This window comes from Magnolia sinica, chromosome 13 (assembly GCF_029962835.1).
Source record: "Magnolia sinica isolate HGM2019 chromosome 13, MsV1, whole genome shotgun sequence".
Taxonomy (NCBI): Eukaryota; Viridiplantae; Streptophyta; class Magnoliopsida; order Magnoliales; family Magnoliaceae; genus Magnolia; species Magnolia sinica.
This window is the reverse complement of record NC_080585.1, coordinates 58,331,008-58,356,263: the sequence shown is the minus strand read 5'-3', so window position 1 is coordinate 58,356,263 and position 25,256 is coordinate 58,331,008. Positions and strand designations below refer to the sequence as shown.

The following is a 25,256-nucleotide window of genomic DNA, read 5'->3' as shown; positions in this document are numbered from 1 at the left end:
GTTCATATCTGTGAAATTCCTGGTGTAGGAAATTTGGGAGGGCACTACCTTTCTCCACATTCCCTTCAATATCTGGACGCTCTTGTGATATTCTAGGTGATCTTTGGGCAACCTGTGGCTAGTGAGAGTGGGGCTTGGTGCAAGACAGTAATGGGTGCCCTTGCTTAAATTCTATGGCCCTGTCGGTCACTCGGAATTGACTTGTGCAGAGGCCGCTGCTCTTCTTATTTTTTTTTTTAAAATTATTTAGAAGTGTGATGATTTTATTAATGAGGAGACTAAATGGCTAAAGAATGCAAAGAATGACAAAGATGCCCAAGAGGAGGACAAAGAGAGAATAATCTCCGAAGGCTTGAGGGGTTGAAGCCCAATCCAAAACATCTAGCTTAGCCCGCCTAACAACTCTCACAACAGCCCTGCTAACATTTCGGAAGCTTCTGTTTTTCCTCTCCCCCCAAAGAGTCCATAGGCCAGCTAACAACGTCTACCTCCAAGCAATCCTCCCTCTTTTCCCTACCACTCCTCCATGCTAGGTGTGTAGGAACCTTTTGATCAACTCCGGCATTACTCAATGGACACCAAAGGAGCCTAAAATAAAATCCCAAAACTCCCTAGCATAGGGACAATGAATGGAAGGATGGTCGACTAACACAAACAAAGAGGGCATGAATTGGTGATTATTAGCTTCCGCTTTTACAAATTATCCATTGTAAGCACCTTCTTCCTTCCCACCAGCCAATCTAACATTACATACTTGGGAGCAGTGTTTTAAATAGCGAATAGCGTGTAGTGTAGCATTCACTCTGAAGCTCGAGGTGTAAGCTACACACTACTTCTAGATTTTTAATTAAGGTTGCGCTTGGTTGCCCCCAATTCATGATATTTTGCACCAAATTAGACTGATTGATAATGAAATTTAATATAATTTCATAATATTTGGTGCAACCAAATGCAACCTAAAGTATAGGAAAGGGCGATGATTAAGTATAAAGGTAAAGAAAGAGTAACGGAATTGATTTAATACTGTTACTTACATTATTTTACTAAAAGCATTGAAAACAATAACTAATTTTTATTGAAAATATAAAAATGTAACAAATCATTGAAAACATTAATTGATTTTAATGTTGTAGTGAAAAATAACTTGTGATGTGACTTGTGAGCTATGTAGCATGTAGCGTAGTCGATGTAGCGTGTAGAGTATACAAATTATCTTGTAGCATAGGTTACATGCGACTTAAGCTATTTTCATGAGCGATGTAGCGTTAAAGCTAAGCTACGCTACATAGCATAGGTATTTAAAATATTGCTTGGGAGGAGCTCCGTACGATGAAAGGAATGAGTTGTGCGCATGATTGCTGCGATAAGAAGACATGCGTAGCAGGCCGTAGAAAGATTGAATGGGAAAAGCTGCCCGGATTTCTCCATGGTCCAAACCACTGTGTCCACAGGAGAGAGGGATAGATACCCGAGAGCCTTAGCGACAGGGCTATGAATTCCTTCTCTTCCTCTAACAGGTGTCTGTGGCAAGGAGTCCAAGCTACTCCGTCTCTCGTTATTTAGTTGCTGTATTTTGTGGGTTCTGTCTCTTGTGCATGTTGTACAATTTTTTTTTTTCTTTCTTCTTCAATAGAATCTTAATCCAGAAATACCTGTACTGGAAATGGATTATTTCCCGCTAGAGGTGGGCCATGCTCACTGGAAATAGATATATGTTATTGGAAATTGCTGGAAGTAGCATACAAGCCGCAGGGAATAACACCCAATTAGATATGTTGGCTCAATACTCCAATCAAACCGTATATTTTGTGCAGATATGTCATCATACCATGTATCTGATTCATATCCTGAATTAACGAATCTGGACCATTGATGAGGTCCGGATGGTTGAATTTATCAGCTCTTGATTGGGAACCCTTGGACAGGCTTGAGCTTTGTCCAGCTTGTGGAACCATTTGGGATCCTTCTGATGGACGTGTGGCCTCAATGCATGATCATTGTCTGCAGGAACAACATCACAGTAAATGATATACCAATTAAGTAAGACTTTATTTCCTCATTTCAAGTGCTACACTGTATAGCCATAGTAAGAATGAGAATGCCAAATCAACATCTTTCTAACCACTTAGCCACTGGTCCTTTCTGAGGACAAGCATGAGAATGATCCAAACGACAGGCTCTTTGCTGACAATTTGTTCATATTGGTGTATGGACATTATGTTTCAGTATTTCTTTTCTTATAAAAGTATGACAGACCCTCTCCCCCCTGTTCATTTTCTAAGTGTTATGCTATCGTTGTTATGCTATCGTTGTTTATTTGGCGCTCCTTTTGGTTGGAAGCTAAACTTCTTGTATGATTGGAAGAGTACTAACTGACAACATTGATTTCATTAGAACATGTTCAGTGTATTGATTAGCTATTACCTAATGTGCAGCTCTTTAATGATACTACAGGTTTTAAACGTTCAAGTGCCTTTCTTGTTCAAGCTTGCTATTGACTGGTTATCAACTGTAACTGGTTCTGCTAACACGCTGGCCTCATTTACTGCTGCTAATTCCACTCTGCTGGCACTTTTTGTGAGCCCAGCAGCTGTTCTAGTTGGATATGGAATAGCACGTGCAGGAGCATCAGCCTGCAATGGTACTATGACTATATCTCTAGTATCGTTAAGATTTGGATGTAAACATTATTATTTTATCCTATAGTTCAAATTTAGCATTCCTTTTGTGCCTTGCTAATGTTTTCATGGGATTCTCTTCTTCAATAGAGTTACGAAATGCTGTGTTTTCTAAGGTAGCCTTGCGAGCTATCCGGACTGTTTCTAGAAAGGTGCGTCACCCTTAACATTAATTTCATTGTTCTTTTATATCCTGTGCTTTTGAAGTAGATTTCGATTCTAACTAAATCCTGCAATTGTAATGCCTCTTATCTCGTTAGTTGCACCAATGATTCATTTGATTGGCAAACTAGACCTTCCTTAATGCTTTCAACTAATCTCAGCCATGGTTTAAAAACACCCTTCAATGAATTTGAGATGGAGTTATTCTTGGTAAGGGTCATATGTTTGACACACGCATGCACGCATGCACACACTCAAATACCTCTGCCAACTTGTTCACCTCCTCTGAGATCTCAACTCCCAACATAATACCTCTGCCAACTTGTTCACCTCCTTTGAGATCTCAACTCCCAACATCTTGCTTCAGGTCCGACACCACTTCAAAGCACCTAATGATTTTTCTTGAGTTATCCACCTCTACTTCTTCCATGTCACAAAAGAGGATAGTGTCGTCAGCAACTGAAGATGGAAGATTTGAGAAGTTACTTTATCAACCTTGAATCCACTAACGATGCCCGCCTCCAATCCTTTATTTAACAACTTGCTTAGGGCTTCTGCTATCACCGGAAACGAAAAAGGCGATAACAAGTCACCCTGTTGGAGCCTCTCAAAGCTTTGAAGTAGCCCTTAGGATACTGGAACCGAAAACCTAGCCGAGCAAACGCATTCTTGAATCCACATTCTCCATTTTTGCTAGCACTTCAATTGGCCCAGCATAGTCGACATGATTGTATTCTTTCTTAATGTCCAACATACATACAATGCCCATTTTATCTTCCCCATGATGTGAGTTGATGCACTCATGTGCGATTAAAGTGCTATCCAAGATTTGTCTTCGACACCGAACACTTTTTTTTTTTGGGCAAAAGATGACAATTTATTTATGAAGGCAACAAAGCTGAAAGAATACAATGAAAAAGAAAGCAAAACAAAAAGACTCAAAGCATATGAAACACGCTACAACCTTGCTTAAATTAGCGGCCTCAACTCTCAATGAAGTTGCCGCCCATTCAACAACACTTGAGTTTGCTCGAAGAAAAACTCCCCTTGGATTATCTCTCGTCCCAAAAGCATCTATTGTTCCACTCTTTCCAAACAGCCCAAAGCCCGGGTTGGAGCGAATGCCTCCAAACTACAATACCAAATTTACTATGGCCACCTATGTGCTGCTGCGTGAAGAAGCCCTCATACGACCTTGGTGTAACCTAAGAAGCACCGAAGAGCCCGAAGAATCTTTCCCACACCATCCTAGAATGGGCAATGCAAAAAAAAAAAAGAAGAAGAAGAAGATGATTCGCCGTCTCCTCATATTGCCAACACAAAGGGCAAGCATTATTGATGATGACGCCCCTCTTCCTCAAAGTATCAATTGTCAACTCCCTATTCTATCCAACTAACCATGTGATCGTTGCTACCTTAGAGGGGCACCTTATGACCAAAGGAAAAATATGTGCGCTTTGCCGCCTACACAAGGGCCACCAAATAGCATAGAGAAAAGAGATTTGACTGAAAACTTCCCCTGACTTCACCTCCAACTACCGCATGTCATCAACCCCTACTAAAAGAGAAACCCCGACTACTGATTTAAGAGAGCCACCAACTCTTCAAATTCCAACTCAAGGAGATCCCTTCTACATAAAGGAGTCCAAACCCCTTAATCCTTATGGAATGGAAAACAATGATTAACTGAAATATCAAGGTCCACAACCACTTAAGCAAGTCTTGGGAAGATATCTTGAAGCTTGCGATCACCAAGCCACACATCCCTCCAAAACCTCACCCTAGAACCATCACTTGCCCCAAAACCTACCCCTCTTAGGACCACATCTTTTAAGACCATAATAGATAGCCACACTCTCGAAATTCTACACAAAGGGACCTTTTTAGGCCACCAACCTTACCACTCCACCCCATACTTTCTAGCTATAACCCCTTCCACAATCCCCCCTCCTTCGCTTCGAATCTCCAAATCCATTTCCCCAAGAGACCCTCATTCATGGGGCCCTATCCTCACACCTCCTTCCTCTTTCGGTCTACAAACATCAACCATGGGGCCCTATCCTCACACCTCCTTCCTCTTTCGGTCTACAAACATCAACCACTTCATCAAATGAAATTTCTTGTTTGCCTCCCCACCTTGCCATAGAAAATTCCTTTTAAGTTTCTCCAACTTCTTGAGCACCCCCTCTGGACATTTGAAAAGAGATGAAATATAAAGGGAGGTTTGAGAGCGCCACTTTTGTGAGAGTAATTCTACTTCCCAAGGATACGAGTCAACTCTTCCACACTGATTACTTTTGAATCTTTCGATGATTGGATCCCATAGCTGCTGCTTCACCTTCTTGATGGAAAGAGGAAGATGGAGATAGATTGTAGGAAAGGACCCCTCCCCACAACCAAACACTTTAGTAACAGACCCCACTTCCTCCTTTGACAACCCTATGGCCAAAACTTCTGATTTATGAAGATTTATTGATAAACCTAACACCACTTTAAACTAAGAAATGGTTATCCGAAGATTATCAACTTGAGAGTATTGTTCGGAGTATCCTTGATATTGTCCATATCTCCAGCTCAACGAGATCGAAAACACTGGTAGCGATACCGATAACACTAGTAGTATCGAAAATTCTAGGTATCAGCGATGTATCGCTAAGTATCGCCAATGTATCGATATCGCCAATATTTTCGACTGTGTAAATTTCAGGTATCGCTTGCATTGTTAATGTATCCACGTCGTCAATATATTGCCAATATTTTTGACTGTGTAAATTCTAGGTGTTACTTTTATTGCTAGTGTATTGGATATTTTGGTAATATCGCCAATGCATCACTATCACCAAAAATCTGTTTATTAAAAAAAAAATCCATTTCAAATTTTTTTTATTTTATTTTAATGGCCGCATGGTTGTATGTAGTGTTCAAATTGTTGATGATGATATCGATTATATCGATAATATTGCAATATTATCATATCACAACATCGGCGATATCGAGACCACGGTCTTTTGTTTCCTTTCTAGTTTTTGATGATTTCTCGGCAAAAATATTGTGTTGCTGATCTTATGAAATGTTGATGGATGGTTGGATGGATAGATGGAATTGATGAGATGGTTGGATTGATTTCTTACGACTACACATGCTTTTAGGCCCTTCTTAAATGAAAACTTATTATGTATGCATTCCTTTTTGCAATTTTTGGATGGATTTTTTTTTTTTTTTTTTTTTCTTTTTTTTGAAAGATTGATTCATAAATATGCAAACATGTATTTTAGCATCTCCTAAAGTTTCACTGAAAAATTCCACCATTTTCCTCATGTTTCCCTACATTTCTAGTTATCAGTGATATTATTAGCGATATTGATATTGTTTTCGTATCCCCGGCCACTGAAACTTGTAGTGATACCGATCCTTCAAACAATGTGCCTTAGAGACCTTTGGTTCGTAGAAATGGATGGTGTTGTCCGCAAATTGAAGATAGTTACTTGGATATCCCCTCTATCCACCTTGAAGCCTACAAATAAACCTTCACTAACCCCTTTGGACAACAATTCTACTTAAGGCATCTACCACAATGACAAACAAAACGACGAGAGGGGATCCACTTGCCTAAGACGCCTAGCTGACTTGAAGAAACCTTTGGGAAATCCATTGCCTAGGACTGAAAATCCAGCTGAGCCCACACATTCTGTAATCCAACTTCTCCATTTAACCCAACAACCCATCTGACACAACATTCATAAGCTTTCTCCAAATCCAGCTTGCAAACCACTCCCCCTTTCCCTTCCCTATGGTGCGAATTGATAACCTCATTTGAAATCAACGAACTATCCAAATTTGCTTGCCTTCCACAAAGGCCCCCTGCACCTTAGAAATAATACGACCCAGGATGGCATGAAACCTGGAAGCAAGAACCTTGGCTAGGATCTAGTATGGAGCTCTTATGAGACTGATAGGGTGAAAATCTTTTAGACAATCAACACCTCTCTTCGGAATCAAATCTATGAATGTTGCGCCCATTTTCTACATTAGCTTGTTATTTTTTTTAAAACTCACCAATGAAACCAATAAATCTTTTTTAAGCATGTTCCAAAAAATATGAATGAAGGCAATCAGAAACCCATCGGACCTGGCACTATCCTTCCCAAAATCCTGAATTGCTTTCTTCACCTCCACTAAAATAACCCTTTCCAACGATACGACCTCTTCAATGGATGAAACCTCAAATCCCAAATTATCTAACCGAGGTCTCAATATATTAGGATTAGAGAGTAAATCCTTATAAAAAGATACAATGGCCTCACAAACGCTCAATTTCCCTTCTATACGAATCTTATTCACCACCACACTTTCGAATCTATTAGCACGCGATCTTACACAAGCAAAACTTTGAAAGAACTTGGTATTGCTATCCCCCTCTGTATGCCATTTTGCATGTGACCGTTGCTTACATTTAATGATGCAGGCCTACGACCCACTTAGGCCCATCCAGGCCCACTGTAGGGCCCAACAAGGCATAGGACCATAGCCCACCGTGGTGCCCAATATGTGCTGATTTTGGGTTGATTATTTACAGATTTGGGAATTATAATTTACTATTTTTGGGAGATATGACGGGCTGATTTAAAGATGTGATGATGGTGTAATTGATATGATTGAAGATATGGGCTGGATTTAGAGATTTGATTGCTTTCCATGTTTCTTTTTCATTAGGCTTTTTTCATATGAAGAAAGATTAGATTAGCTTGTAATAAAATGTGATTGATTCTCTTAGTTGTAGAGATTTTAATTAAGGATTCTTTTAAGATCTATAAAATGAGGTTACTAGTGTAGGAGATTGGGCTATTAGATATTGACTCTAGAAACTCTTGTTGGTTGGATAATGGGAATTTGTCGATACAACTGCACGACAGAAGAAATTGTTCTAACCTAGACTGAAGGGGATTCACACGACCATTCAACCAAGTGAATTTAACTCCCCTGCAAAGGTAGATCAAGTGATCAACCAATCAATTTCCATTCACCCAAGTAGAGAAACCCGCCATACTCATTATTCTTCCACCTAAGGACTTCTCAAAAGAAAATGTGGGGACATTAAAATCCCCTTCTATACACCATGGAAGCTCCCATATCGCACCGATTGAGTCAAGCTCCACCCAAAATGAATCCTTGAGGAGGTGAATTCGTGCCATATAGTGCAGAGAAGACCCATTTGAATCCTGATACCCTATCTTGAAAAACCAGACTGAGTGTGACGTCCCTAGTCTAACTCTGCCCACTCCTTTGAAGACCATCTCCAGATTTCATTAACCCACCTCTGATCCATGCTATTCATTTTGTTCTCCTAAATAACAAGTAGCCGTGATTTATATTTCTTACAAATGGCCCTAATCTAAGCTCTTTTTCTGGGGGCAGCCCATACCCCTTACATTTTAACTGATGATCATCGAGTGGACCCACTCTCTTGCCCCTTCTCCCCACGTCCCCCACCTTTGAACTTGTTGGGCCACCATAATTCACCGAGCTGTTAGCTCCCTAATACCCCTTGGAGAAATTAATTTGCCCGCTATAACCACTTCCAACTCTTTTTGTGCACCCCTTTCTTGAATTGTTTGGAATAGTGCAACATAATCCTCCTCGCTGTCTGTAAATGATATCCCTTAGAGTTTGCCTATTCTCCCCAAGGATTCCTTGGCCCATATTTCATGCCATGGGCCATAGGGACCCTATCCACTCTACCCCCTTCTAACTCACTTCTGTGACTTTACAATTATCCTTCAACACCTGGATAAGAGAGACATCCATCACTGTAACCAGATTGTCTCCAGGTGAGAGAGCCTGAAGAATCTCAAGATACATTCACCATTCAGGTTGCCTTGGGGTTGGTGAATTTGACTCGCCTTCTCGCCTCCATTTGAGAAACTCCGTCTACTTTCATAAGGTAGCTGAGACGAGATGAGTCCTGATGAACTTCGTCAGTCATGGGGTTGGCTAGCTCCCTACCATTAAAGAAACGAACAGGGTCTCTCAAAACGTTTAAATCACATGGAGGAGCAGAGTAAAATCTCACGTGAGATAGAGAGAGAGACGGTCCCCCTCCCATGTGTAAGACCCTCCACCCCATGCGACACACATGGAAGAGAAGGCTTGATAGACTCTCTTGTTGTAGCCTCGACCAACAGTGCCACGCCATGTGTCAAAATCTCTTTAACCTCTGAAGAGAGAGATGGACAAATGCCTTCCTATTTGTCACTTTCCTATGGTGAATTAACACCTCGAGCTGAATCCATGCAGTAATCCTCCCGATAGCTGACATGTCTTCCCCCTTTCATAAATATCACATCGTCCTCCCTTGCCTTTTTGACAGCTGCAACTGGCATTGGACAAACGTCCCTCTCCATAGTGGTGCATTACATCTCTTGAGAGAGAGAGAGAGAGAGAGAGAGAGAGAGAGAGCACCATCTCCCGTTGCCACATCACAGGGTGTCGACCCGTCATGCCTTGGAGGAAGCCACAATGCCACGTGCCCCCCCATTGTCTGTAGAACGTCGGAGCATTGTGGACGTGCTCCTTCACCTTCTCTCCTGACTCGCCGCTCCCTCTCTGCCATGCCTCTGGATGGAAAACATGATAGGGGCCCTACTTGCTCTTGCTCTTTGTAGAATTCACCTTTTGTTTCAGTATCCTTATTTCAATGTATTGATTAGTTTGGAGAGAACTTGAGGACTACTTGAATGGTCTCCTAGTGTTCTTTCAATCGTCAATGGCAATCACTACCCTCTTTTGTGGGCTCCAATGTTTTGCATTAATGGGCCCTGCACATGCATATGCGTGCATGCGTGCATTAAGCTATAGCATTATACGAGCCTTCAAAATCCTTGTTTCCATTTGATTTCCTTGCAAAAGAACCTGTTTTCTCTTGTTTCCAGGTGCTACTTGCATCCGCCCCCTCTACGCATGTGTTCGAGGAGGCGGGCCCCACTTTCAATTTGGATCGATGGTGATATCTTTGGAGGGCCTCATAATTAGGGGCTGCATTATGGAGCATTGGAGTGGACCTGATCATCACATAGATTCTACCATCGGATCTCATGATCATGGCCCACTACTTTAGATGATCTAGGATTTTGAGTTTTGACTATTTTTGTTATTAGAAATATCACGAACGGTTATGATTGCTTAGATTAGTTATTTTATTTGCTTTCGCTTTGGTATTAGTGCGCGCACATGGCGCAAGGGTAATTTTGTCTATTTTGGGTTTAGGGTTTGCTTATAAATATAACAATCCCATGTAGGTATTGCAATGATATTTTATGAATAAAAATTCCTGGGTTTCTTCCTCTCTCTCTCTCTCTCTCTCTCTCTCTCTTTGGTTTGAAGAATCGAATTGGGTGCAAAGCCATCCCTTCCTCGAAGGGTTAACTATCGTGGTGCGAAGCCACATCTGCTCCAAATCATCTCCATCTTTTTACTCATTACATCCATCACCTTCTACACCCCTTTCACCATCAGTTTCACCCTTTTTCGCATCCACGTTTTCTCCTACAGCAGTGCACAAACAAATTTTCAGATTCTGGCCCATTTGAGGGGCTGAAACTTCGGCGGAGTACTACGCACACACCTTGTGACGGATTGACGTGAAACTTCGTATGGAGGCAACCCATCCCTGACCGATCTTAGCCTAGAAGTCGGTTTCTGACTTTGTGGGCCCCACACACGTGCGGACGACCTGTCACACACGTGCGTCCAGGCCCATCTGTTGTCTAGCGTGCGTGGCTCGTTCCAGGTTCTCGTTTTCCTCTATTTCCGTCTCTTTTGACTAAAAAACCCTTTAATCCAAATCCCTAACCCTAAAGAGTCCCAAATTCCAATTATCCCCATTTTTCAAACCTTAGACTTTCCCCCAAATTGAAACTTAGTGAATCTCTTGAGTTGGGAACAATCCTTTGCAAGAATGGATGATTCTTACACCCCTTTGGGCTTGTTTGGCTTAAATTTTATTTGATCCAACCCTAAAGTTGTGTAGGCTTGGACCCCCATAGATTCCCCTTTTTGAATGTTTGATAATATGTAGGATGTGGAATTTTGTGACTGTTTAAAATTGGTATAATCACAAGCTTGATTTCTTGCATTCCATATTTAATTTCATGTCCTGCATCAACCCCTTTTGTTTTTAATTTATTTTATAACTTCTATATCAAAAGGTGCACTTTATTTTTTATTATTATACAGGAAGATAAGTGATGATGACGACGTAAAGGTGAGCAAGTGAATTATGAAAGCTTGAATATAGAAAGACGTCACAGATGAAAGATGCTAGCATGGAATATGAACCTAACTTGTGAACAATATGGCTGCGTCATCATCCCACATTTGTGATTACCCCTAAGTAATTGGTTAAGTTGAATTAAAATAGCAAACCTCACAATCCCATGTCAACACCTCGACAACTCTCAGTGAAATCTCTTAAAGAAAAAAAGAAGCAAGTTTAGTCAAGCCTTACGTTGGGGTATGCCATGCATTTGGGGCACTATGCAATTCCATTGGAGTTGTCCGTTGTGAAGACATCATCTCATTAAAAACATGAAAGTGATGTTGGTGTTGGTCATGTCTAACTTCTTCTTTTATTTTCTTTCTTAACATGCTAACATAATCTGGGAATGATTGAAGTACAAACCTTAGATTTCATTAAATCTTCGTGTTAGTTCTGGGCAACATGCTATTTTAATGATGGATATAATTCTTCTCTCCTTTTTTTTATTTTTTATTTTTTATTTTTTATTTTTTATAACATCGAGTCACGTAGTTTACCACATTTATTTCACGTCACTCTCAAACCTCCTCGACATTATGATCTGGTGAATAGGAATGAATGTTGGCTTCTTTGACGATATTATATGCAAATACAAACAAATTCCTTTCAGTATTATTATGTTTTTACTAGAAAGCACATGAAGTTTCTGTTATACCAATCTATATCTATATCTCTTACCATTATCATCCGCCAGGTTGGCTTCTAATCTAGGACCTCATTAACATATGACCTGGCACATTGACATGATTTGGTTTCTTATTTCTATCGTCTTAATTAAGTGTCAATTTTGCAGGTATTTGCACACCTGCATGACCTTGATCTTAAATTTCATTTGAGGTATTTGTTCAATGAAAGCATGCTCTTCAATTTGCTAAGGATTTTTTTCGACAATGCCCTTCTTGACCCACCTACCACACACATAGACTCATTAGTGGCTAGATTGAAATACCAACAAGCAAAAGCATTCTCAAACTCTTAATTTCTTTTAGATCATATGCTTGTCTCTGTCTTAGCAAATTCTGATTATGTCTATTTGATCAAATTCAGTGCAGTTGTGTGGAATTTCATTTTACAAAATGGTCATTTCAGACATTTTAGAAATGCTAAATTTATGCCATTTTCAATTCATCATCATCATCATCATAGCACTGTCCTTCCTATTTTGGCCTTTTGGGTTGCTTTAGGAATCCTATTTTGTCTATCCGGGGCCTTGTCCTACCCATATTTCAATAAGTCAGTGTCTAACTGTCTATGTATTAAAAGCATTAGGAGTTCATCTGATTTTATTCTGTAACTATTATTATTATTATTATTGTTTTACTATTAATCTTTAAAAGCATAAAGAAGAACATTGAGTAAAAATTGAAATTTGGAAATTCAATGGACATAAAAATTGGACTGAACTCAATATCATGGTTGCCTTTTTTGTCAAAAGAATGATTATATGTGTTTGATAAGAAATGAATAGGCCTACATCTATGTATAGGCTAGCAATGAAGAGTAAAAAAATGTTTGTTTTGAATGTATTAACTCTCAAAAGGAAATTTCATCACCATCCAACTATGAGAAACAAAAGTTTATGTCATTGGTGAAGATCAAGAAGATTCATGTAGATGATGCCTATGGGAAGGGCTAATATTTTGGGGCTACTTGAGGTATAGTTACACAGTGTTCAGTGTATCGGTATTGTTACATGTATTGATGACCTAGGATACGAAAACATGTATTGGTATCACTGATACTAGGAAAAATATCACTGTTTGAGGGAAACACTGGGGAAACGTTGGTTAAAAGGTGGAATTTTTCTGTGAAACTTCAGGAGATGTTAAAAGGCACGTGTTTACACATGTAAGAATTAAAATATTGCAAAAAAAAAAAAAGAAAAAAAAAACCATATATAATAATTCTCCATTTTATAGGGGCCCCATGTGTTGTTAGAAAATCAATATAAAATAAATATATAAAATGTAGCCAATCAATAGATTGGTGAACACTCATTAATATATAAGATTTTCACATTAAGTAATAGCAAAAAACACATATATTACAATATAAAGATGAAATAATTAGGATTTGACCAATTTTCCCCCTTTTCCCTTAATTGTTAATTTTTTGCCACAAATCCGTGTCAATGCATGAGAATGGTGCATGGACATGGATTTCCATAACAATTCATGCTAATATTTGAAAAAAAAAGAAGAAGTTTCTATGGATTTTTCATCACCTTTGAGTTTCAGTTCATCTTTGTTTCAAGTTGAGATTTCTCCCTAAATCTATACTCTGATTCAATAAAGGCCAAGAGTGAAAGAAATCACCTAGGGAACAAAATTCTAAATTTAAAATATCCTAAAAAATGGAGATTTTTGGAAAAATTCCAATTTTTATATCAATTTTCACCTATTTACGGATGTATCTCTTGTTTTAGGGATACTATCACTTGTATCAGGGATATTGTCGGTGGTATCACCGATACTAGGGAACTTTTATGAGGATTCATTTTGAAAGGTCACTGATTTTGACAATATCACTAAACATCGCCGATATTCTCGATATGATCAGTGATATTATCGATGTCGTCGTTGATATTTGGAACACTAGTTGCGCAAAGCATGAAGTGAAGCGGCATGAAATCGAGTGTGAGAGCTTGGAAGCATATGTTTCAAAGTGTAAACAAGTAGGTAGGAAATGGGAGCGAGAGTGAGAGAGTTCGAAGTAGGAGCACTCCTAGTTAGAAGGATCCTGCAAGCAGTGACTGTAGTCTGTAGGTATGATATCCTAAATTTGGTGATGAGGGGCTTTCAAAAACTTGTTTAAGTACTTTTGTTGAGTCATTGATGATGGCTTTTAGTTTTTAGATGTAAATTCCTGGTGGTGATTTTTTTATGTAATGCTTTCAAGAGCTTTGAACATGTCTACCAATGATGTTATGACCTGTTGGAAGAGGTCTTCCTTACCATCATGATCCAACTTTTCTTTTCACCACTCCTTTTGATGGTGAGGAATACTTACATGTTAAGGTTGAGTTTTGTGTTTCATAGCAGATTCTTTTTAACTCTGGGCACTGATTATCTGGTCAGTCACTTTATTTATTATTGTTGATCAAGAGATATTTAGTTTTGGTCCACATATATATTTTTTCTAAATTTAATATATGTGCCCTTTTGAGATTAGCCCTTTTCCTCTTGGGTTGACCTCCTCTTCTTTTGAATAAAGAATTCCTCTAACTGAAATATTGTGGGAATCTCCCAAGGTAAGTGATCTTCCCCCATGTATCCCTATCCCTTTTTGGGAAGATTACTTTTCCTTCCCTTTTGAGTTCGGGGATCATTCCTTCATCTTCTAAGGTTAAATCTTTTATCCCTTCCTTTATTTTCTTGGAATTCAAACCTAGTTTCTTGTTCTTTCTTTACTCCCTTGAAAATCAAGATTTAGATTCTTATTCTTTTCTTTTCTTGCTTGAAAAAAATCAAGATTTGGTTTCTTGTTTTCTAATTCTTGAAAATTAAAGATTCGCTTTCTTGTTATTCTATCTAAATCAAGATTTATGGAAAGAGGTAATTTTCTAGAATTTCATATGTAAACTCTTGCATTGCACATGCATATTTTTTTGGAATGGTGTGATGACTTGGATATTTTCTATTAATGGTTATTTGCTTTATTTTATGGAAGTGTATGTTAAATGGGATGGTATTATGGGATGGTTTTGTGAAATTATGTTTGTGAGCATATAATATATAGTCATGTCCTCGGGTGCGGGATTAGGGTTGGGCATGCCCGGGTGCCGGATTCGGGGCATGACACAATCTTTCCAAGGCTTAGATCCGGTGGTCCCAGGATGTGTTGGAAAGAGTAGGGTGTATGGTAGGCTTGTCTTTTGGGGCTCAAGAAGAAGATTTGCATGATTTCATTCAATTTGTCAGAGGCAAAGGTGCTCATAGGCTTCATGAAGATCAATTATCGCATGTTAGGAAGACTCCTAGGGGCTGGAGAGAGTTCCTCAGTTTAGAATGCTCGATCAATTACGATTTTGCAAGTAAGGCTAGTGGAAAAAAGTGGGTAAGAGGGGGCAAGACAAGTGATCAATGTTAGTTCTCTCCTAGAGTGTCAGAGGTTTGGGCTGCAACTTGAAAAGGGCCTAGGTGAGGAAAATGTGCAAGAAATCGAAGGCTGATGTCATAACGCTGTAGGAATTGATGCTTCAAGCAGTGGATAGAGGTACAAACTCTATTTAGGGTATCCATAATAAAGATTGGGCTGCTCTAGACGCCTCGGGTGCTGTGGGAGGTATAATTGTGGCTTGGGATACTGAGATTTGGTGAAAGGAAGACAATCATGTAGGTTCTTTTTCAGTTTTAGTAGTCCTTAGGATATGTGCTTTTGATTTTGAGTGGAATTTTATTGCGGTTTATGGTCCTGTTCAAGTATGATCAGTTGTGGACTCATCTCTCATCTATCAGGCAACGCTGAAATCTCCCTTGTATTGGTGGAGACTTCAATGTGGTGTGGTTTTCACATAAAAAGTCTAATGGGGGCTGTATCAATTGCAGCATGAAGAATTTCTGATCATAGGCCGATTGTTCTGGAGGTGAATGATGTTAATTGGGGGCCTGGACCATTTAGATTTGAGTTGGCTTGGTTGGAAATTGAAGACAAGCAACTAGTTATGGAATGGTGGTCCTTGTTCGAAGTGGATGGTTATGAGGGCTTTAGATTGATCTGTAAGCTCAAGATGTTCGAGGACAAAATTAATATTAGGAAAAAAGTTTTTTTAAGAGCTAGAGAAGCTGAATTCGAGTCTATTTTGTCAACGATTCATGATTTAGATATTGAGGAAGAGGCCGATTAGTTAACAAAAGATGAAAGGTATGAAAGATCCGCTTTTATTTGTGAAGTACTCTAATTTCTCTAAAGAGGAGGAAGTCAAATGGCGGCAAAGATCCAGAGCTCTGTGGTTGAAAAAAGGGGACGAACACTTATTTTTCCATAATATGGCTAGCACTCGAGCTCGGGTCAATAGAATCAGTAGTTTAGTGGTGGACGGCTCTAGAACCACGGAAAAGGGGCAAATTTGTAACTCCATTGTTCGCTTTTATAAAAATCTACTCTCACATGATCATTGGAGGAGGTCGTGTTTGGATAATTCAGTTTTTCCACATTTGTCTTATGAGGAAGCAGACTCTCTTGAAAAGCCATTTTTAGAAGAAGAAGTCAAGTCCGTTCTCGATTCCATGTGTGGAGATAAGGCTCCTAGCCAATATAGTTTCTCGATGAAGTGTTTTTAGATTTTTTGGTCAAAGGTTAGCACTAGCAGGGATGTGATGGAGTTTATTTTAGAATTCTTCGAGAGAAGTCACCTCTCCGAGGACCTCGGCAAGACGTTCTTAACCCTAAATCCAACATTGAGGGGGCAGAGATGCTGAAAGACTTTAAACCTATAAGTTTGATTCGGAGCCCATACAAAATTCTTGCCAAGGTATTATTAGCTTCTACATTAAAAAAGGTTCTTTGTCAAGTCATTCCAAATAATCAAGGTGACTGTTGCGGGTAGGTAGAATTTTGGATTGCGCTTTAATTGCTCCGGAATGTATCATCTCCAGGCACAAGGAAGGGAAAAGCTGTTTAATTTGCAAGCTTGACATTGAAAAAGCATATGACCACGTGGATTGGGAATTTTTGAACTAAATGCTCGAGAGGATAGGATGTGGCCTCAAATGGAGAGGTTGGATTCAGTCTTGTATTCAATCTCCTTTTTTGTCTTGATTAATGGGCCGCCAAATGGTTACTTTAAGGCTTCTCGTGGTATTAGGCAGGATGATCCTTTATCCTCCCATCTTTTTGTCGTGGTCGTGGCTTCTAGTAGGATGCTTTACGAAGTCGAGGAAAATGGATTTCAAGTGGCGAATGTGGGGACACGAGTTAGATCTCCAGCATGTGGATGACCCGATTATTTTTTTCGACGCAGACATGGCATTAGTAGATAATCTCCTGAAAGTCGTGTTTTGCTTTGAAGTGGTTTCAGGCCTAAATGTCAATGTCTCTAAATGTGAATTGTTAGGGGTTCATGTGGACAGTGTAGATTTAATGCGGCTAGCAAATGTTTTTGGGTGCAAAGATGGAGCTTTTGTATCCCACTTATCTTGGGTTGCCTCTTTGTATAGGAAAGCTTGCAAAGCACTTATGGGATAAAGTCATCGAAAGAATTGAAAGAAAGTTGCCTAGTTGGAAGCGTCACTATCTTTCCATGGGGGGTCAGTTAACTCTCATTAAAGAGGCTTTCTCTAATATGCTTGTTCTAGTGTCTACTTTATGTCTCTTTTCAAATGCCCAAAATTAGTTTCGGATAGGCTTGATAAATTGAGGAGATACTTCTTGTGGAAAGAAGTTGAGGAAAATAGGAAGTTTAATTTGTTAAAATGGGAAGATGTTTGCAGGCCAATAAACGAGGGAGGAGCTGGTTTGAAAGATTTGGGCCTCATGAATGTTGCACTTCTCAGTAAATGACACTGGTGGTTTGGTTTCAAAGTCAGAAAATTATGTTTGGGGAGGGGGGGCGGGACTTTTCGTTTCCAAATACAGTACCTAGACGGGTGATTGGAGTATAAAGAATTCATCTCTCGATCGGGCTTCGAATGTTTCGTAGAGGAGTCTCTTTTTTGGTTGGAAAGGGAAACTGTATTTGTTTTTGGGTGATTGTTTTGTGTGGAGATCGACCATTGCTTGATCTCTTCTGTAGAATTGCTAATCTATCTTCAGACTGGTTTGTTCTCGTGGGTAGTTGCTATTCTACATGTGGTGGGGCGGTGGTTTGGTCTCCTCTATGTTGGAGGAACTCGATGAATTAGTATGCTTGGTTGATTTTTTGAAAATTGTCATCCCTTCGCCTCAAGATGAAGATTCGATGGTTTGGAAAGTGCATAGCTCGGGTATTTTCTCGGTACATTCGTTCTACAATTTGATTTCCAAGCTGCCCAATTTGTCTTCCTATCCATCCCATCATTGGTCATATGGAACTTCTCCTAGGGTTGCGTCCTTTGTTTGGCTTGTGGGAAGAACATGAGTGTTAATTTTTAACCATTGATAATCTCCAAAAGAGATCCCTCATCCTTCCCAACATTTGTTTGATGTGCATGGGAAACGCAAAGTGGATCGATCATATTTTTATTCACTACCCTTTCATTTCTAGGATTTTGGAGCATTTCCTAGTCTTTCTCCATGTTTCTTGGGTGATGCCAAAGTCGGTTGATAATCTTCTGTGGCCTTGGCATGGGGGCAGAGTTGGGAGATGTCAAAAAGCAGCTTGGAGGCTTACCGCAATGGTAATCTTTTGGTTTATTTGGAAGAATCGAACCAGTCAGTGTTTTCAGAACAAGTGTTCCTCTGTGGAAGAGGTTATATGTAAAGTGGAGTTTGCTGTTTTGGAATGGGTTGCTTATGTCAAAGCAGGAAATCATGTTGATCTTTCATCCTTTTTTATTTAGTTGCTTTGGGTTGTTTTCTTTTCCTGCCTTTGCGCGTGCTTCTTAACAAAATTTTGTTCTCTATGAAAAAAATAAAAAAATTCTTGATACTAATCCTTGATACTTTCTTGTTCAGACTCCAGGGAGGTGTGCTCTAATGCATGTCCCAAATATTTGAACTGATTGGTTGAATCTATTTGGTGTAGTTGTGAGGATATGAATTCCATATTGAACCATAAGTTGTCAATCTTAAGTTCAGCAACTGAATTTTATTAGTATAACATTTTGTTCATTGTGGAGTATTTGTTGGGTTGAACTGCTGACATCATCATTCTGTTCAACAATGCTTGCTTAGATTTCCGTGATCTGATGACTTCAAGGATCATTGCCTGTAGTTATATGGTTTTGTGGAATAATGATTACAAGTTAGACAAGCCAATTTAGTTCATAAGAATTTTAAAGTCAAACTCTCACCTTGGACTCATTGAGAACCTGATTCTTTGCTGGTTTGCTTTTGGTTGAGTGCTTGTGAGTTCTTTTGACTTAAAGAAAGCCTATCCTATAGTTTCATATTGGAGTTCTTCTGCATGCTTGGTCTTTTAGCACTTTATTGCATTTTCTAGTAATCAGTTAAAGCTTTGGAGGCTTGATCACCTTTTTAAGTACCTGATCCTTTTACTTCAAGGAAAAAAAAACTGATTCACCTCATAAATCTTGCCACATTTTGGTTTTTCAAATTCCAGATTCCCAAGGTAAACAGGATGCTGGATCACGCAGCTGGTTATTATGCCTACCTTCCTAGGGCGTGTTCCAGGTTCAAGTTTTAAGTGGGATATCCTCTTGACGTGGAAAGGGTGTGGGGGAAACCAAAGAAATGGACCTTCAAATTATGGTTCCCAAGCTAGATGGGACATGCTATGCCCAGAACACAACTGTGATAAGAATGGGAAGAATCCATTCTATCTCACTTGTGATTCGGAGCATCAAAAACAGCAAACAGAACGTTTAATGAAGTTCTGTTCTCTGCAGTTTCCCAAACATCAAGCTTATTCAGTATGCTTTTGAAGCCCTGTGAACTACGATTTGGTGATACAGCCAAACAAAGCATCCACCACACTTGTTGGTCGACTCATCAAGTCTTTTTTTCAGAGTCTAGGGGAATCTTGATGGACTCTCTTAACTATGACTGGGATCAATTTTTGCTAGGGAGATGGGATGGTTTTTTGTTCTTTGTTTTTTGTTGTAAAGATGGCATTATGGGTATGTGTCTTGCATGCCTTTTTTTTTTTTTTCGTTTTGTGAGGGAGGGAGATCTTGTATTTTTTTAATTACCGAATGGGTGTACTAAATGGGTGGTATGGGAAGCATGAAAATGGACACCACTTTTACAGATCTTGCATAGGAATTTTTGATTTCAAGTCTATGTAGCGTCCAACTATTGTGAAATATCAAACAGATCTTTTATTTTTTATTTTTTTTATTTTTCTGTTTTATTTTGTTTTGTTTTGTTTTTTGGTTTTGGCATCTTTTGATCACAAGCACACTCCTACCTTGTTTGGCAATGCTATGGCATGCATTGGCAGTGCGCTCTGACCCTCGAAGCACTGAAATGTTATTTAAGTATCACAAAGGTTTCTGGCATTGAAACTAAAAAGCACACACATCTCTACACACTGACCAATTAATCAAATTAGTTGGTCCCATCTTACTCATGCCTCGGTGGTAGACTTGGAAGAGTTTCAGCACGAGGTCATGGGTTCGAGTACCCATTGTGGTGAAATCCCACTGTGGTGTGAGTGAGTGGGTGTGTGTGGCGTGTGAGTGTGTCTGTAAAAAAAAAAAAGAAGCCAATATGTGCACAATTTATTTATTTGCAAGTATTCAGTTTTTTGATCATAACGTGAAGACTAGCAACAACTTCTGAGACAATGTTTGTTTTTAATGATTTTTTGGAAACCTGTGGGTATCTTTCTAACCTAATTTTATATTTCCAGCCGGCAAACAGGTGCATTGAATCGCATAATTGATCGTGGTAGCCGGGCAATTAATTTTATTCTTTCATCAATGGTATTCAATGTTGTACCAACGGTTTTAGAGGTATGGTTCATTGGGTTTATTGTCTTTAATCTTCACCATTGATAGATTATATTTCATTGATGCTTGGGGTTGCATTCCTTTGTGGCAATATGGTTGTTATTAAAACATCTTCATTAATATGCAAGATTGTGGTCCTTACATTCGTTTAGTTGTTTTTTTACAAAAAATTTAACACATTTTCATCAGATATCTATGGTGTCAGGTATCCTTGCATACAACTATGGTGCGTCGTTTGCGTGGATCACATCCTTATCTGTTGCTGCGTATGTTGCTTTCACATTGACTGTGACGCAGGTAAGATGTTTGTGGTGCACCTCCCATCAATTCTCCATATCATTGTAAACTCTATTTACTTCTCTATGCATGAATTGGTGTTTGCCAGCTAATTTTTTTGCTGATAGTCATGTGGCCTGTTGACCTTCCCTAGTAGTTGACTGATTTCTTTTTCCTTTTTGGAAAGGCAGAAGTTTTAGGATATAATTTATATGGTCTCTTTGTTTTGTTTTTCTTTTCTTTTTTCTAGTGGCGAACTAAGTTTAGGCAGGCCATGAACAAAGCTGATAATGATGCAAGTTCAAGAGCAATTGACTCACTTATAAATTACGAGGTGAGTTTTGGCCACGTCTTTATTATTTTGCCATATACTTGTTCTCAACCGACTACAGTTTCTGGTTTCCCATGTTAGATTTAACGGCTGTTTGGATGAACCCCAGAATGCTGACTGCAGCATTTCACATCCCCAAATCTGTATGTTTGGGAAATTGTGCAGTTTGGTGCATTCCCAAAATTGGGATGGTGTTATGTGCAGGATACTTTGTCTCAAAAAGGCACCTTTTAAGGTGTCTGTTATCATTCCATTGTAATTTTGGGCAGTTCAGCCATGCTCCCATCTGCATCCAAGGGACGATTCCCTTTTTATGTGGTTCCTTTGTCGTTCAATATGTCTTTCATTTTGCAGACTGTCAAGTATTTCAACAATGAGTCTTTTGAAGTTCAAAAATATGACAAGTTTTTAAAGAGTAAGTTGTTGTTACATCAGAGTTTTTTTTTTTTTTCTCTAATTTTTTTTTTTAATGTTTTGCTTCTCTATTAATCACTCTATGGTTCCCTTTTGATTTAAGTTTTAGCACTGATCTCTTCTTGTAATGCATTATGGTACAATTGTTTTTTTTTTTTTTTTGGATAATTTATAGCATGAGGGTGTCGATAGCTGAAAGTTGCTTCAGTCATGAATTTTTAGATGGCTACCTTTGGGTGTGCATGTTCATGTGAAAATTTTATCTGGACTCTGTATACTATTGATTAAGACTCCATATACCATTGATTAATGGGATTTTTACCCGAAAAATCCTAGGAGGTGTGATTTTCCCAAAAGATTCCTTAAGCTTTCGTATTCACGAGAGCATGCTTCCAAATCAACTAATGAAAGTAAAAAGACTGATTTGCACTTATTTTTAAGAACAGGGAGATGTGGAAAAGGATAGGCGCGACTTCGGTTGATCCAGGAATCTACGGTGGGATCCCTGACCGTAGGGCCTACCTGATTTATGTTCCTTACATCCACGCCATCCAACCCTTTTGACAGCTCATTTTGGTGCATGATCCCAATAATTAAGTAGATCCAAATCCTAGTTGGACCATACCACAGGAAACAGTGATGACTGACCATTAAAAACTTCTTATGGACCACAAAAGTTTTGGATGTAACTGGGATTTGGATCTACTTAATTTTTGGGATCATGCCGTAAAATGAGCTGTCAAAATGGTCGGACTGCGTGGATCTAAGGAACATACATCAGGGCGGGCCCCACAGTTAGTGATCCCATCCATCAAAGCCATGCCCTGCAAGAGTATCAAAGATGTTCTCAAATTGGAAAGATTGTGGCAGATTAGGTGTGACCCCAGACTCATCCAAGACGGTGCGGGCCTTACCGTGGAGCTCACCTTGATGTATTTATTCTGTATCCTCGCTATCCATCCGTTTTTCCATATCATTTTAGGACACTATCCCAAAAAATGAAGCAAATCCGATAATCAGGTGGACCATACCATAGGAAACAGTGGTTATTGAACTCCTACCATTTAAAATTTCTTAGGGCACACCTTAATGTTTATGTAGTGTTTATTTTCCATGCAATCTGTCGATAAGGTCACATAAGCCTGTATGAAGAGAAAAAAACAAATATCAGCTTGATTCAAAACTTGTGGCCCATTAATGATCAGTCACCACTGTTTCCCATGGTATTGTCCACCTTATAATTGGATCTGTTTCATTTTTAGGATAATGCGCTAAAATGATTTGAAAAAAAATGGATGGACTGTGTTGGTACAAATACATACATCAAGGTAGGCCCCACTGTTAGTGCCGCACCGTCTTGGGTGAGTCTAGGGTCTCACCTAATTCGCTCCCCAAGCTTTGCTAAGTTTGACGATGGGTTTCCTGCCAAACAGAGGAGGTTCATGTGTTGGGATGCTAGGTGGGGCCAACCGTGATGTTTGTGAGAAATCCACCCTGTCCAGCTCATTTTAGGACATGCGACAAAAAAAATGAGGTGGATCCAAAACTCAAGTGGGCCACATTAGAGTAATCAGTGGGGATTTAATGACCACCATTGAAACGTTTGTATGGCTGCAAAAGTTTTGTATCAGGCTACGTTTTTTGTGCTTTCACTTCATCCCAGTGGGAATGACCTTATAAACAGTTTGGATGGCATATAAACATAAAGGTGGAGGCCAGGAAAGTTTCAACGGTTAGCATTTCTTTCCCAATTTCCCCTCTTATGTGGCTCACTTGAGTTTTGGATCCGCCTCATTTTTGGTCGCATGTCCTAAAATGAGCTTGCAAAACGGATGAACAGAGTGGATTTCTCTCAAACATCATGGTGGGGCCCTCCTAGCATTACAACGTAAGAACTTGCGAAAGGCTTTCCCAAGAAATCCGCAACCAAATGTTGAGGCGGATTTTGTCCAGGACGGACTTGGTTTAGCTAGGAGCTTTGTTGGGCCCACCTTGATGTATGTGTTTTATCAACACTGTCCATACATGTTAACAAATCATTTTAGTGCATGATCCCAAAAATTATGCATATCAAAGTTTCAAGTGGACCACACAATAGGGATTGAATGCCCACCATTAAAAACTTCTTGGGCGCCAGAGAAGTTTTGGATCAAGCTGATATTGTTTTCCCTTCATCCAGGTTAGAATGACCCTAACAACAAGTTCGATGGCAAATAAATATCATGGTGGGCCCTAGGGAAGTTTCAACGATGCGCGTCATTATCCCTATTGTTTCTTGTGGTGTGGTCTAGTTGAGCTTTGGATCTGACTCATTTTTGAGCTCATCCATAAAATAATATAGCAAAATGGTTAGACGGGGTGGATAAAAGATATACATTACGGTGGGTCCCATAGATCACCTGTTTAGATCGAGTCCGTCCTGGTAGGTGCAAGGCGCAATCCGCAACCACCCAAAGTACTAATATGCCAAGCCAAGGATGATCCTAGCCATGCATCAATAAGAATTCACTTTTTACATGACTCAGATCAGGCCCTTCCACTCATCAAAGGGCAGCACTAGAACATAAAATGTGAACCGCTTGGTAAGTTTTATGACTACCATGGTTGTGCGAATGGTGCACTGTAGAGAGTTACAAGGACCGTGTATGCATTAACATATCTACACTATGCGAGTACACACCCATTGTGATAAAAAGTTACTTTATGTTTCATTTCTAACGGTCCAATCAATGATAGGTCCAAGATCCAATCAATCCATCATAAACGGCATCACTATATTGATTGTCTAGCCCAAGAATCAGGTTGATCCACCTGTTAGATGTGCTGTAGTTTGCAAAACAATATTAGGGCCCACATGCTGGTTGAATCAGATTCTTTTTTATTTTTTTCCTTCAGAAAACATGTACAAGGTGGGACTAAATTTCTTGATGGATTAGATCTAGTGCGGCTAGAGCTATACACGAGTCGAGTTAGCTCGATCAGCTCGCTCGACTCGCCGTGTCTCGAAACTGGATTCGGACTGAGTCGAGCTGGTTTTTGGAGCTTCGAGCTTGTCCGAGCTTGACTCGACTCGGCTCCAACCCCAACTCGAATTGACTCGGATCGAATAAGCTTGTAACTCGATCATTTTGATCTTGATGCTAATCGCTGAGTGTTTGATGAAATGTTTCAATGAAGTGTTGTTTCTTGGACTGCCCTCATATCAAGGTATTCTCGAAATGGGTATTTGAGGGAAGATTGAAGAAACAAATCCTCACAAAAAAAAGCTTTACATTGTAGGACTACCTTCATATCTTGATCTTGATGTTGTTTGCCGAGTGTTTGATGAAATGCCTGTAAAACGCTCTTACTGATTTGTATTCGAAGTGTGGGAGATTGAAGATGCAATATATGTGATGCAGGACACATGATTTAATGCTAGCATGCAACGTGTAGATTATGGAAGAGTCCATAAAGTAATTCAATTAACAAAAGATGCTAACCCACCACGTAATTAAGAGTAAACAGTAGGAAATAAAATCTGATTTAAC

The 25,256-nt window shown here is 39.4% G+C and overlaps 1 protein-coding gene across 3 annotated transcripts in view; it reads left to right on the top strand.

Annotated features, from left to right (window-relative positions):
* Positions 1-25,256, top strand: part of LOC131223776 (ABC transporter B family member 25, mitochondrial-like) — a 147,938-nt gene that overhangs the window by 32,055 nt on the left and 90,627 nt on the right. For all 3 annotated transcript variants that reach the window (XM_058219273.1, XM_058219274.1, XM_058219275.1), the window contains 7 exons: positions 2,455-2,641; positions 2,769-2,830; positions 11,948-11,991; positions 20,606-20,708; positions 20,895-21,002; positions 21,232-21,315; positions 21,667-21,727. In XM_058219273.1, coding sequence (XP_058075256.1) covers positions 2,455-2,641; positions 2,769-2,830; positions 11,948-11,991; positions 20,606-20,708; positions 20,895-21,002; positions 21,232-21,315; positions 21,667-21,727 — 649 coding nt within the window. The remainder of the gene's footprint in view (positions 1-2,454; positions 2,642-2,768; positions 2,831-11,947; positions 11,992-20,605; positions 20,709-20,894; positions 21,003-21,231; positions 21,316-21,666; positions 21,728-25,256) is intronic.